The 14,204-nt window shown below is 47.4% G+C and overlaps 1 protein-coding gene across 4 annotated transcripts in view; it reads right to left on the minus strand.

Annotated features, from left to right (window-relative positions):
• Positions 1-1,010: 1,010 nt before the first annotated feature.
• The window catches only part of asap1a (ArfGAP with SH3 domain, ankyrin repeat and PH domain 1a), a 32,706-nt gene continuing 19,512 nt past the window's right edge, over positions 1,011-14,204 (minus strand). For all 4 annotated transcript variants that reach the window (XM_044219556.1, XM_044219559.1, XM_044219557.1 and 1 more), the window contains 18 exons: positions 14,007-14,076; positions 12,318-12,405; positions 12,071-12,119; positions 11,749-11,915; positions 11,433-11,566; positions 11,257-11,348; positions 10,975-11,161; positions 9,667-9,752; positions 8,860-8,975; positions 8,627-8,694; positions 8,197-8,304; positions 7,860-8,097; positions 7,042-7,200; positions 6,887-6,953; positions 6,723-6,787; positions 5,545-6,038; positions 5,326-5,448; positions 1,011-5,137 (listed from right to left, as the gene is read on the minus strand). In XM_044219556.1, the coding sequence (XP_044075491.1) occupies positions 5,063-5,137; positions 5,326-5,448; positions 5,545-6,038; positions 6,723-6,787; positions 6,887-6,953; positions 7,042-7,200; positions 7,860-8,097; positions 8,197-8,304; positions 8,627-8,694; positions 8,860-8,975; positions 9,667-9,752; positions 10,975-11,161; positions 11,257-11,348; positions 11,433-11,566; positions 11,749-11,915; positions 12,071-12,119; positions 12,318-12,405; positions 14,007-14,076 (2,386 nt within the window). In that variant the 3' untranslated portion in view covers positions 1,011-5,062. The remainder of the gene's footprint in view (positions 5,138-5,325; positions 5,449-5,544; positions 6,039-6,722; positions 6,788-6,886; positions 6,954-7,041; positions 7,201-7,859; positions 8,098-8,196; positions 8,305-8,626; positions 8,695-8,859; positions 8,976-9,666; positions 9,753-10,974; positions 11,162-11,256; positions 11,349-11,432; positions 11,567-11,748; positions 11,916-12,070; positions 12,120-12,317; positions 12,406-14,006; positions 14,077-14,204) is intronic.

Below are 14,204 nucleotides of genomic sequence, written 5' to 3' on the forward strand. Positions count from 1 at the left end.
TTAATTTATGTAAAAATCTGTTTGTGCGCGCGCGCGCGTGATGGGGACAGTCTTTGTTTACCGCCTCACTGCCGCCACCTGCTGGTCGGGATGATCGATAAACTGATGATCAGCAGCTCCTCATCAAAGCTGAATTAACCCTTAACGAACACCTGCAGGTTTAAGGGCTTCCTGAGCTTCTGTGTTGTTCAGGTTCAGGGTCCTGGTTCACCTTCGGTTCTGACTCAGGTATTTAACAGGTTCCCAGATCTGGGACAAACCCGTGGACTGGAATATATTATCCATTAAAATACCTTGATTGCATCATTATTGATGAATAAATTAATGGTATTTTAAAGCGGTTTCAGTAATTATTCAGTTATCTCAATAATCAAAATATTGACTTCTCAAGTAAAACGTGTGTGTTATTTTCATTGAAACAATTCTGACTCACCTCACTGTGGACTGTTGCTCAGAGGTTCCACAGGTGATCTCACCTGAGCCAGGCCACGCCCACAGCTGCACCTGCTCTGCGCTGATTACTGCTGAGCACGAGGCGTGACGGACGCGGTGGAGCGAAAAGCTCAGAAACAAACCAAAAGCCTCTCTTCAGGGTTCATTCACCTGTGTGTGAAAAACACGAGTGTCCAGGTAAACTCACCTGACCGCTGACAAATCCAACCAAGTCCCCTCCAGGATCCAAACCACAGGACTGGACGCCGTTGTCGGTCTTAAGCTGACCGACGGGTCGTCAGACAGGGTTTTAATGTTTCCCGACGCTGTGAAACGTGCAGGTGGCGGATGACATTTTAAGTGTTAAGGTGTGATTTACAATAATACAGAGTGAGCCTCGCGCCGAAGACTCCGAGCTCAGTTTCTCCGCAGATGGTTACTGTCGGAGGTGGTTTCCTTCCGGCCGCAGCCGTGCCGGTCCGGCAGCAAAGCACCACCGGACCTCCGGGACCGACCGATGACTCTCCTGTCAGCTCACAATAAAACCACAAACAAAGAAAACACAGCTTCCCTTCAGCTACGTTTGCAGTAACAGTTTTATTGTCCCTCCTGACACAAACGCTAAATAAACACACGTTAAACTTCAGAGTGCACATTTCACCTTCCAGGATCCAGAGCCGCCGGTCCGGACGAGGCCAGACGGGGTCAACGTGTTCAGCACAACACCACAGAAACACCAAAGGAAAACAACGCAGACGTTCTCACATAATCACAACACGAAACATGACAATCGCATGAAAATGGTTTTATACCAAGGATAACGCTGTCTCGCTGCCATAATGCTAATTAGCTGACAGGAAGTCATAATTACAAGACAACGTCTTCTTTTTTCTTTGGTGACTCCTCCGGTTCCAAACATCAAACATCAAACTTTAAGAAACAGTCGGACGTTTCGTGAAATCCTTCTGTTTGTCAGACGAGATCAGCTGTGTTTTATTGAAGGTAGCGTTACGAGCTAGGCTAGCTGTTTCCCCCTGCTTCCAGTGTTTGTGCTAAGCTAGGCTAACCCATTTCTGTACTGGACACAGATGAAACTGATCCATCGGAAACGTCTGACTCTGAGAACAAAAGGATTTAAATGTCGGACTGTTCCTTTAAAATACAAATTCACAAGAAGATTCAGAAACAGAGACTTTACTGTTTGTTTCATTGTTAACATCGGCTCTCAGGGTGTTTTACTGTTTCCAATAATAATTAATTCACTTTCAAAAACAATGTTGAAACACATATAACTTTTCATTAAAGACAGTTTAGTGTCATGCTCATTAGCTTGGTTGCATTTAAGCTAACTAGCACACAGAGCTGATAATGCTGATAACCTCATTCTCATGAGAGTCCTTAGCTAACGCGTTGGTTAGCCGCCATGCTAGCAAGAAATATTTGTATTTAGGGATGAAATCTAATGCTGCGTCTCATCAATACTTTAACAAACCATCAGCTTTCCCTCCGACTGTGTAACTAACATCTACAGGGCTACGTGGACAAAAGGCATTAAACGCTTGTGGAAGGTGCCGTGTTCGAAAAACTCACCAGCATAAAAACTTCTTAGCAAAACAGTTACTTTCAAATGAATCGCTGCCAGCTAGCTAGCTAGCTAGCTTGGTCACTGCCAGCTACTGTGGCTGGCTAGTGACAGTATCAACCACAACCTAGCATCTTAGAGGTTAGCTCTCCAGCTATAGTAGCTCACGATGCTAAGCTGAACGAGCCACCTGCTTCACAAAGACGTGTGAACGCACGGAGCTCCAAAAGTCACGGTAATAACTTCATAAGATTAGTTTTGCTGAATCACTTTGTGACTGAACAGTCCTGTAATCTAAAACGCTACGCTAACTGGCTAACGTACTTAACTTAGTATGACTAGACAGCATTTATTTTCAGTTAGCAGCAGCTTGTTAGCCTTCAAAACATTGGTTTCCTGTTTGAGCTTCAAGCTAACATTAGCAAACTGAGGCTCTTGAATGAAACTAACGTGACTGAAATATTCCTTCTGTCGTTACGCTGAGTCTTGATTATTTAGTCATAAAATGCAGAATAAATGAAGCTCGGCAGGTTAATGGAGGTACAGCCTCTGTCGACATGCTGGACAGGAATCATCTAAATGAGATTTCTATACATAGGCCGAAGTTTTCTGTCTCGCTCAAAGTCAACATGTAAATCAGACAGAGTTGTCTGTTGTTTTTTTACAGAGGCTAGCAGTTTCCCCCTGCTTCCAGTCTTTGTGCTAAGCTAGGCTAAACACCTCTCACTGTACTGAGAGACGACAGAGAACAAGAGCATTTATCTAAATTCCTTTAATGCTATCAGACTATTTCCTGATGCTGCAGATGTAAACCTGCGAGACCCTCATCCTGGATCAGATTAATGCTAAACCAGACAGATATGAAGACATCTTCTTCCATAAATGTCATATCCAGATGTCCTGGAGACATCCAGCTCATTAATCCAACCGAACAGTCAGTTTCCACCGATCAACAACATAAACAGCTTTCAGCTTCACATCTGTATAACACACACTCCCTGATTCGATTGTAACGCCACCAAATTACAAAATGTCCGCCTTTTCACAATCACTTTAAAACAACAATCCCTTAAAATGTCCTCACTGAACCCTTAACTAACCCCTGAAGGGACACGACTTTCCCCTTAATTTACAGGTTACTTTGAAATATTTGATTTTTTAAAGGGTAAAAACCCTTTGAATTTACAAAATAACATTACAGGTAACCCTCAACTTGAACTTGAGGAGCAAATTCAAGGTTCACCCCAACTGTGGGGTTAATTAATTGGAAATTAATGGATTATCATATTTTAAGATTGATGAAATCATCCCTGACAAATTAAGTCCTTTTACTGTAAAAATCAATGGACGGTTTTCACGTTATTTAATTATTATTATTACAACCAATTCATCCATTGATTCATCGCTTTTGAAACACCTTAATTACATCCTGATCAATGAAAGTAAGTTAACAGTGAGTAACTGCGAGCGCTTTAACTCATTTAGTGAATTTATCTTTTCCAGAACAGAAAGTGAAAACGTGTGACGGCGAGGCCGGCGGCGCCTGAATCACTCGAATACGCTGAGATTAACTGATTTTAAAACTTCTTGATTTGACTTTTGACAGATCATCAATCAATCAATCAATCATCTGCGTCAATTGATCCTTGATTGGTTTTATTCTTCGCTCTAAGAGGGGTCTAACGGGTCTAACGGGTCTCCGTCTTTATTCCCTCTTATCGCTCTCTGGGACTCGCAGGCAGCGTCTCCTCTCACGCTGAATCCTCTCGTGGATTTACCTGAAACACTTCGGGGAGAAAGTCGTCGCGTTTTCACTTTTTGAAAGAAAAGTCAAACTTTAAGAACACGAGACTCGAAATCATGAAATCAGAGTGCGGTTCCGCTGAGACGAAACCGGATTGATGAGGACCTGCACAGAAACATACACAGGGGACAGGTGTGCACAGGTGTGTGTTTTATACACTTAGATACAGTAAATACAGTTAGAGCGAACAGTCGGCTTCGGAGAGATTTGAGGAATCTGAAGAGAAGGAAAAGTCACACTGACGAAACTGATCTAAAACCTCACTCCAGGTCTCACCTGACACACATGAAGCTGTACTGGGGTCAGACTCACCTGGATACTGTTGAAAGTTCCTCAAACACCTCTTGCTACTTATAAGCCGACAAACAAAGACACGGGAAGTGGGAGAAGATTAAACCGTGTGATAAATCAGCCGGGCTGGGTTGTGGAGACAGCAGGTGGACTGGGAGTGGCGTCTGTCGGTGCGCACGCACCGGAAAACAAGATGGCGGCCTCACGGGAGCAAGACGGAGCGCTCCTTTGTTTTTTTGTATTTGGCTGGACGACAAGAAAAAGTGAACGAGAACACGACCAAGGACGGGGAACACGTTACGAACACACGCTGCACCGAACCAGCGCCCCCTCGTGGGGCCGACAGTCCGCAGCGCTGAACTATAGAGTGGCGATCCGTCCAGGTGTGCCTCACAGGTGCTAGGCTGCAGCCCCCGCGGGCCAGAACACGAGGAGGACAGTTCCCTCTGCGTGAGGTGACGCAGGACCTCGCTGATGAAGGTGACGGTCGACCGTCCACTGACGCTGGTGGATGATCCGTTCACTAACGTTGTGCTTGTGTTTCTTTTCTTGTGCTTCTGAGTTTTTGGCTGGTGGCGTGATTCGCTGCTGGGCCAGCGGAGGGCGCCGTCGGTCCAATCAGAGTCCTGCTGCTCAGAGGACGACCCCTTCAGATTTGACTGACCTCTGACCTTTCCTCTCACCTGTGTGCGTTTTCCTTCTCTGTAGACTCCTTTGCTACGGCCCGCCCGGGTCTGCGTGCTGGGTTGCTATGGTAACACTGTTAGGCAGAATAATAGAGTCTATGTACAGCGAGGACTTCATTAACTGAGACTTGGTTTAGTTTGTTCCTATTGGTCAGCAGCCGGTTACTCACTAACTGACTGACTCCGCCCACTGTCACCTGTGTGACCTCAGCAGGTAGGCGGGGCTCGTGCTGCTGGGCGGCGGCCTCACACGTGTCTCTGTGGCTGTCAATCACAGAGGTTGTGAACGAAGGACATGGGGAAGACGCCTCTCCTCTCCGGCTGTCCCTCGATGTGTCCGATCTGAGAATGAACAGTCAAATATCAGATTACACCAGATCGCGTCAGACAAAAACGGGTTAACTCCAGTAACAAGAGGCAAATATTCCTGCGAATTATTCGTTTTAAAACAACAGAAACGTTTCCTAGTATTTGTCCTTCAGTGTGTAAAAGCAGTGACGAAGCTGATGATGAAGCTGAGTGCCACCTACCCACCACTCCTGGTCCTCCTCTCCAGTGACGACGATGACTTCTCCCTCGGCGAAGGTCAGTTCGTCCTCGTTGTCGGCCTGACAGTCGTAGATGGTTTTCACCCGCCGGATTTTGCTCTTCACCTGGAGCGCACGGAGAAAACCATTAATCTATCCATTTCCACTGCGTCTTTAAACTGTGATCCTGTGAAAACACGTTTTTACTTAAAGGACCCTCACAGTGTTGATTTTGCGCGGCAGCGGGACGGGCGTCTCCACGGCACCGGGCGCCGACTCGTCAACATCTTCAGCGGCCTGTTGCGGGGACAGCTCCCCCTGCTGGACCAACGACTGGCTCTCTGCTGCCGGTGCCATCTTGGATCCCTGCGTCTCTGTAGCAACAGGGGCGGGGCCAGGCCTGTCACTGAGTGGCGGTTTGGGGGGAAGGTCTGCGATCTGGGGTTTGGGCGGGAGGTCTTTGAGGAGGGGTTTTGGGGGGAGGTCGGACAGGTTAGGCTTGGGGGGGAGGTCGGACAGCTGGGGCTTCTCCGCCAATGGGGCTCTCTGGGCGGAGTCCACCGAGGTGAGAGGGGGTTTAGGGGAGGTGTCAATGAAGGGAGGAGACTTCTGGGGGTCGGACTGGGAAGAGCAGGAGGGTTTGTGGAGGAGGTCTGGAGGCTGGCTGGGTTTGTCCACAGAGGGGAGGTGGATGGTGTCGATCTTCCTTAAAGCCACTGAGAGATGAAAGACAAAACCAGACTGAGAAACTGATAATGTATCGTCACGGTCACAAGTTGTCATTTTGACTGGCTGACAATTTTCAAGAGGGGCGGGTCTTACGCAACACGAGCTGGTCTGAGGCCAGACGGCAGAGAGGGGAGTAGAAGAAGAGGCCAGTGCACGGCTGTTTAACCGAGAAGAGGACCAGAGCGAGCTGACCCGACAGCGCAGTCGCTCACCTGGGAGGGAAAGCCTGCCTCCCTGTCTGCGTGGCGGCCGGTGCGTTCAGGTACGTTGTGGCCTGCTAGTAGCTGGTCCAGCCAGAAGGCTCAGTGGTGATTCACTCCTCTAGACCTAACAGCAAGTCATTTCACCCGTACTACCTGTGCCGGGACAGTGTTACTGCTGTTGTCCCGAGCAGATCCTAAGTATCGGTATCGGGGCTGATCTACTGGGTTCCTGTGGGGGAAACAGCGCTAAAGACCGGCAGGAACCACCGATCTCGAAAAGCGAGCATTACCCAAGGAAATGGGTTCAAATCGGTCGCGAGCACCGAACAGCCTCGAACATTACACACGACCTTTGCTGTCTGAAACGGCGCCTTCGCCATCTACAGGTTTATTTCACAACATTATAATAATTTGTTATAAATCAGCAGAGACCAGTATCTATAAACAGCTGAAAGATCGTCGTCTCACCTTTCTGAGGCAGTTTGGGTAGAACTCTGGGTCCCAGCGTGGACTTGGTGTTACTGGAGGTCGTACTGGAGACGGTCAGGAGAGGTCAAAGGTCATCTTCTCGTTATACTTTTAGCTATTCATGTGACCTGAGCTGCTCACAGTATTTCATGAGTAAAAAATACCTCTGCTGCTGCTGGATTCCCTCAAACTTGTTGGTCCTGTTTCCAGGTGGGGGGGTCAACTCGCTTCCTGCGTGAAAACAATTAGATTTTCACCACAGGTCACGTGTTTGATGGGTTTTGGATTGTGCGGTGTTACAGAGTCGCTGCAGTCTTACCTTTACCTGTGGGTCCCTGCAGCACTGGGCTGGGGGGGTCGGACAGGGTGCGCTTGTGTCCAGGTGGAGGGGGAGGGGGTCTCTTCTTCAGGGTGGAGCTTCCTCCTCCACTGGTCTGGGAGGTGAGGGCGAGGGAGGTGGGCGGGCTGGCGGCGGGGCCTGAGGGAGGAACCGAGCGCATCACATGGCACACACAGTTACACCACGTCTTTTCTAAAAAGCCTTTAATCCTGGTAATAGTTCTATTGCCAGCGTATCGTATCTGTGTCATTAGTAATTATCTTTATTGTTGGGGGTTTTATTTTATTTTAACTTTATTCGATTTGATTTCATTGTACTGCTGTATTTTTGTCTCAGTGCTGAACTGTTTTAACCCCGATTCAACCACGTAAAGCACTTTGTAACTTTGAAATGCTGTATAAAGTTTATTATTATTAAAGTTTGTTGTTTACTTGTTCCTTGATTAACAGTGAGAAGTAATCACTCATTAAAAGGTCACTGTGGATGAGTCTGAATCCGGGAATCTTTTCAAAGACCCTGCAAATGCCTTAGCCACCTTTGCCCACATAAACGCATCCAAGCCCACCCAACACGGCGAGCAGGTTCCTCAGTAACACCGGAACCCCCTAAAGGACTTGTAGAACATCCCTGAGCAGTGCCGGACCCCCTAAAGATCTAAAGGTTTACCATGGGACCACTTAAACTTCCCGAAGGATCTGAGAAACTGCCTCAGAGACCTCTGGAACAACCCTAAGGCCTTCTGGACCACCTTCAGAAACATCTGGAAACAAGTGGTCTACGTCACAGGGGCCTCTTACCTTTCCCCTGGCTCCTGGCAGCCGGTGAAGGTCCAGAGGTGTCGGGCCCGGGGGATGGAGGATTCTCGGAGGAGGTGCTGTAGACAGGATTGGCAAATGCCCCATAGGAGAGCCGCTGCTTGTCCCGGTGAGCTGGAACGAAGGAGGCCGGCAAAGAGAGCTTCTCCTGAGAGGAAACACTGGAGGACGGACAGAAACTCTGAGGACGGAGAGAGCGCTCCTTCTTCACCGGACAGGGCTGCAGGACGAGGCAGAGAGGTTAGAGAGAGAGAAGCAACGAGGTCATCGACAGACAAAGACCAGCTGATCCACCGTCCCGTGGTTAGCTCAGAGTTACCTTGTCGTCCAGTTCGTCATCGCTCTCATCCAGTTCGTCCAGTCTGAGGTTCCAGTCGTATTCGACGTGAACGTGAGGGTTAAACCTGCCACAAACCGCCTCCACCAACTGGGAGACGCAGAGTTAGTTGTTAACGTTCTTACCTTGAACGGGGTTTTGTTCTGGGTCTGAGATCAGGAACACTGAGGTTTCTGTTAAAATGCATCTTTACTGTAAGAATTTACAGGGAGTACTACTGGTCGAGCCACCGATACCCAACACGTGGGAATGGATGATCAACACGAAACAGAGGTCGGTTTGCCTCCGCGTTACATAACTGCGTTCGCCTGTGTCATAGGAGTCTGCTTACTAAAAGTTGCCAGCCAATCAGAATCGAGAATTCTTGGTGGCCATAGTAAAACCAGATGCTGACATGTTGATTGGTTCCTACCGGTTCTTCGCACTGGGAGTTCTTCAGTCTGCGGGTAATGTCCAGCGCTGTCTCTCCGCTCTGATTGGCTGAGAAGACACAGGACACAGGCAGCTTGTAATTACACAATGATGGAGCTAGGCTAGCAGTTTCCCCCTGCTTCCAGTCTTTGTGCTAAGCTAGGCTAAACACGTCCTGGACCTTTCTGATATCCCTCTGATTTACATACATACTGTATGGAGTGATGTTCTTACTGATGTGGATGTCAGGTTTTCCTCTCAGCAGCAGCTTCACACACTGTGGTTTGTTGTACAGACAGCAGTAATGCAGAGCTGTGTTTCCTCTGTCCGTCTGTCCGTCCAGGTTACCACTGCAGACAGACACACAGCACATCAATGCACTGCTAATACCAGTGTTGGACAAGTTACTTTCAAAAAGGAATATATTTCATAATCGTTACATTAGAACGTAATGAGTTACTTTACAATATTATTGTCTTTTGCGTTGCTTTCACCAAAATAACCACAGAAGTGCGACTAGGCATTGTGACAGGCCTCAGTGTCTGCAGGGAGGCAGAGAGGGCGGCGCTCTGCTCCGGTTTCTGACGTAGGTTAAAATATCGTAGCGACCGCCCACATTTCCCATCATGCATTTAATGGGGATCCTTTAAATAAAATAAAAGCAGTGCTGGACTGAGCAGTTTAAGTTTGTTTTATGTTCCAAAATGAAAATGTTGCTTTGTGTTCGTGTCTGTAAGGAGTCTGTTCAGCTTTATGTTGTCATTGTTGTTCTGGTTTACAGTTTTAACCATTAGTGAGGTGGCACCGGTTCCTGACACCGGCTGTATGTTGCTGCTGCGTCACACACTTTCTGGCACAACTTCGCAAGTGAATTCGGCACCTTTGGTAATGTGTTACCTGACATAGTAAATGTAATAATACAACCTATTAATAACGTGTTACGTCACTTTGTTACTGCTAAAAGTAATTTATTACTGTAACTTGTTACTCCCAACACTGGCTAATACAGTACGTCCAAACACATCGCACACAGTTTCGTACCTGTTCTGGACCAGGAAGTCGACCAGGTGGAGAGAGGTGTGATCAGCTGTCCGAACACAGTAATGTAACGCCGTCTCTCCTGCTTCCTGTACAAAAAACATCAAACATGATGTTAAAACAAGTAACTGAACATGTCAATATAACAAACCTCTCAGAGAACTCAGACCTCCACCGAGGCTGCATGATCCACACTAAGACCCTTGAAACCCCCTCAAAGACCTTCCCAATCCTTCAGAAACCAGTGAAAGCAGGCACTTCCTCTAGTACCACTAAGACCTCCTAAAGACTTGTAGATCATCCCTCAGTAGCACCAGACCCCCCTAAAAACCCCAATGGACTAATCCCTCCTGTCAGGACTTGGGAACCTGCTTCAAACAACTCTGGAACTACCCCAGCGCCTCCTTCAAGTCTTCAAAAAAATCCCAGGACCTATGAAAGGACACATTGAATTCCTCTAAAATGCCCTCAAAGATTTCTGGAAACTCTTAAGTGATGCCTGGAAACCTTTTAAATGTATGTAACATGTCCTCCAGGAGCTCCGGTACACTAGCTAGAACAGCCTCAGTCCCTGAATTTCCCCGAGGACCAAACCCCCCAAAGGACCTGGGAAACTGCATCTCTGGAAGTACCTCAAGAGCCCTGAAAGAAAACATTAAATGTTTAAATTCCCTGGATGCCCTCGAAGACTCCTGGGAACTACTGAGTTACACCTGAAAACCTTTAAAATGATTTAGCATGTCCTGAAGGAGCTCAGGTACACCAGTACACACACTTGCAACCTCATCAAGTCTCCCAGAAGGCATCAGGATTGGTGGAACCTCCTCGAGTAGGCTCTGTATTTCCCCTCGGTCCAGACCTTCCTAAGGACCTGAGATCTCTGGAACTACCTCAAAGCCTCCTGAAATGTGTTAAAAATCCTTGGGATCCCTCAAAGAAAATATGAAACCCCTTTAAATTTTCTAGAGAAGACTCCTGGGAACTCCTCAGTGAAGCCTGGAACATGTTTAAATGTATGTAGCAGGTAAATCAGGTGCACCAGAAAAGGCACTTACAATCCCATCAAGGATCCTGCAACCTCCTCAGGACTCATCAGAAGCCGTTAAAGGCTGCGGGAACCTCCTCAAGTGGCCCTGGAGTTTCTCCTGGTGCTCTTAAAACTACTCCTTGCAGACCTATGAAACCTCTTCTAGGGCTTCTGGACCACATTAAAACCCTCTGGACGGACAAACAAACAGGAACCTCCTCCTTGAGTGACAGGCCTAACGTCCAGGTGGATGTAATGATTGACAGGTCTAGCATCCAACTAACCTTGCCTGGTTCGGGGAGGGGCTGCAGTAGCTCCACCCCCTCAGCGTACAGCTGGATGATTGACAGCACATCTCTGGATCGCACCACTTCGTACACGTCATCCGACCTGCTGGTCGACGTGGACGCGGTACGCCTGACGAACTTGCGGTCGATGTACTTGGCATTGATGAACTCCTTCCTCGCTGTCCTGAAGACAGCAGCAGGTGTCCAGGTAACACATTAGACATCTTACGGGCTAATTACGACATATTACTTACTGAATATATACAGAGATACACTCACATGTCGCTGGAGGCCGTCGGCTTCAGGGATGGAGACGGTAGGCTGGCCTCCATGATCTCATTGAAACTACAGTTCCCAACATTCCTAGCAAGCTGACAGGAAGGAAGCAGAGAACATGTTAACAAAGAGAAATGAAAAGCAGACAGGAAAGTGAAAAGACAGACAGGTGAGGTTACCAGCAGCTCCGAGGTTCCCAGTTTGTCCAGTTCCAGACTCTGGATTCTGGACACGTGGACTCCCATCTCCCTGTGGATCCCTGAACACTCGATGCAGGTCAGAACGCCCAGGTTTGTGGAGATCCAGCGAGGATCTAAACGCACACACATTTTACTGACATCATCACCACCATCTTTCTGAAAGTCAAACAACGAACCAGCTTCTGTTCAGCAGCCGGATCTCACACCTCAGATGTCGGAGCGTCCTTAAATGCACCAGCAGAGGGCGTTTCCAACACACACACACACACACACACACACACACACACACACTGACCTGCAGCTCCACAGTCGCAGCAGGTGTCGTTGCCTGGCGACCGCAGCACCTCGTCGATGATGCTCTTGGTGAGCTCCTCCTCCTCCTCCACACCTGAACTCTGACCTCCGCCCTGAAACGCCACGTTCAGGGCCTCCTCCTTACTGTTGGTCAGCACAGACACCCAGCTGTAACACACACACACACACACACACACACACACACACACACACACTGGTGTCAGTTAAAAGGAAATGACGCTCGTGTATAAATCTGAACACATTTCATCAGCAGAGTCTCAGGTTTCACAGGTGGATGGAGGTCTGACCTGTCTGAGTCTCACCTGACAAACTCCGGCTCGTCTTCCGCCTGGAAGTGGTACGTCCGATTATCTGCAGGACAAACACCAGATGAAGAAGAAGAAGTAAACAGGCCAGCACCCTTTCAGAAACAGCGTCTCCATTACAGGGTTTGTCCACCAGGGAGCGCTGACGGTGAAATGTCCCGAACACAGATCTGAGTCGCAGTCGATGTGCGACCATCAGACTTTGGTTTCAGGGTTAAAAAGCCAGAATGAGTCAGAGACTTACGGGAGATGAGGTCGAAGCATTTCTTATCCTCTGCACTGGGTTTCACCTGACAGGTGAGCAGGTTCAGTCTGACAGGCTGCCTGTTGGACTGACACACACACAGATTCACCACACCGCTTATCTTTCATGTTTTAGCACATTAACGACAAACTGCAGTAATTCACACTCAGCAGCCAACTCTCAAATCTCTGATATCAGATTGTCCTTGAACGCACCAAGGACAGTCTCTGCTGTCCCCACACAATAATAATAATAATATAAATAAAAATAAAAACTGATGGATTCTCTCTCTTCAGGTTCATTTTCATACAACTTTATTTATATATCCCAAAACAACGAATGTGCCTCAGGATGTTTTCTGTGCAGCAGACGACAGCCTCTATCCTCAGATTCAGACCAAGAAAAACTCCCCAAAAACCCTTTAATGGGGAAGAAAATGGAAGAAAGCTCAGGAAGAGGAGGGATCCCTCTTCAGGACGGGCGGACTGATGTACTGAACAGACCAACGCACGAAGGAAGTTAAACCACTGAAATCAATACAAAAACTGATCAATAGTTTGGATGATTTAAGCAGCTTTTGTATCTAATGAAACATGAAACATCAGAAATCATTTCCTGTTATCTGACACCAGAACAGCTGCTGAATATTTAATCATGTGACTCAGCACTAACAGACTGAGCTGAAATCAGACGCCATTGAAACCACTCAGCTGTTTCCTGCGTTCAGCTCTGATTCATCCTCTCAGTGAGTCTTTTATTATTACTGAGACTTTTCCTTTAACGTCAGTAACGGACTCGAAGCTTCGGTCTGAAATTTTAAAGTAGTTTAAGTAGGCAACATGAAGGCGATCGCTTACATTATCTATTATTTCAATGGCCTTAAAATGTCAGCGCTGCGTCAGGAAATATAAGTTATAATGCAGTGATTGTGTATGTTTTTTCACTCAGTAAGATACAGAGTCACGTATGCAGCAACGTACAGAGGGAGGAGCAAAGCAACAGGTAGCGCCGCCCCACCTGGTCCAAACCTGTGCAGCAGTCTGTTGAAACTGAAGCGGTAAAATCAAATTACAGTACAGAAAGCGAGTCAGAACCTTCCTTACTCACTAAAGGGGGCGCTGTCACTGCAGAGCATTCCTGAGGTAACATACATAACAATTTTACAGGTGCAGCGGTCGTCTAGGAGGCGTCAGGTTCCCTAACCGCTGCTGATGCATGGCGGCCTCTGCCGTCAGTCAACGTGTTGTAAAGCGCTTCGAGTGGTCGGTAAGCGCTAATGCGGTCCATTTACCATTTCCATTACAGTATGTGCTGGTTTCTTAGCAAAAATACATTTTAGTTGGACTTCAGCAAGTCTCACGTTTCAGTGGAAGTTTCTCTGGAGTTCCACAGGGCTCCGTCCTGGGTCCTCCACTGCTTTCAGTCCACATGTTGTTTTGATGCATAGTTCGTGAACAACTGTTTCCTGCATTATGCAGATGATTCGTATGTTCAACTTCATTCCAGTATCCAGATGACTGACTGGTCTGTTGCATGTCAAGCGTTGAATATTTAATATTTCTTAAAGAGAAAATGAATCTGAGGTATTTTTATTTTGCTTCAAAGTTTCATGAACCTGCTAAAATTGAATCTTGCTGCTGTGTACTGATGCTGAGCGGTGCAGTGCATGATGGGAGACGTAATGCTTACTGTAGCGTGAGAAATAGTGAGGACGCCGCTCTTCACTGAGCACTTCCTTCGCTGCCAGACCTTCCTCAGCCTGATGGAGAGAAAACACAGCGAAGCTCAAAACCGACAAACCTGGAACAAATATTCATCAAACAAAATGGAGGCCATTATTGACCAATATACAGGGACTAACTTTGGCTTTGCAAACACATTACAGTG

The sequence above is a fragment of the Siniperca chuatsi genome, linkage group LG13, assembly GCF_020085105.1.
Source record: "Siniperca chuatsi isolate FFG_IHB_CAS linkage group LG13, ASM2008510v1, whole genome shotgun sequence".
Taxonomy (NCBI): Eukaryota; Metazoa; Chordata; class Actinopteri; order Centrarchiformes; family Sinipercidae; genus Siniperca; species Siniperca chuatsi.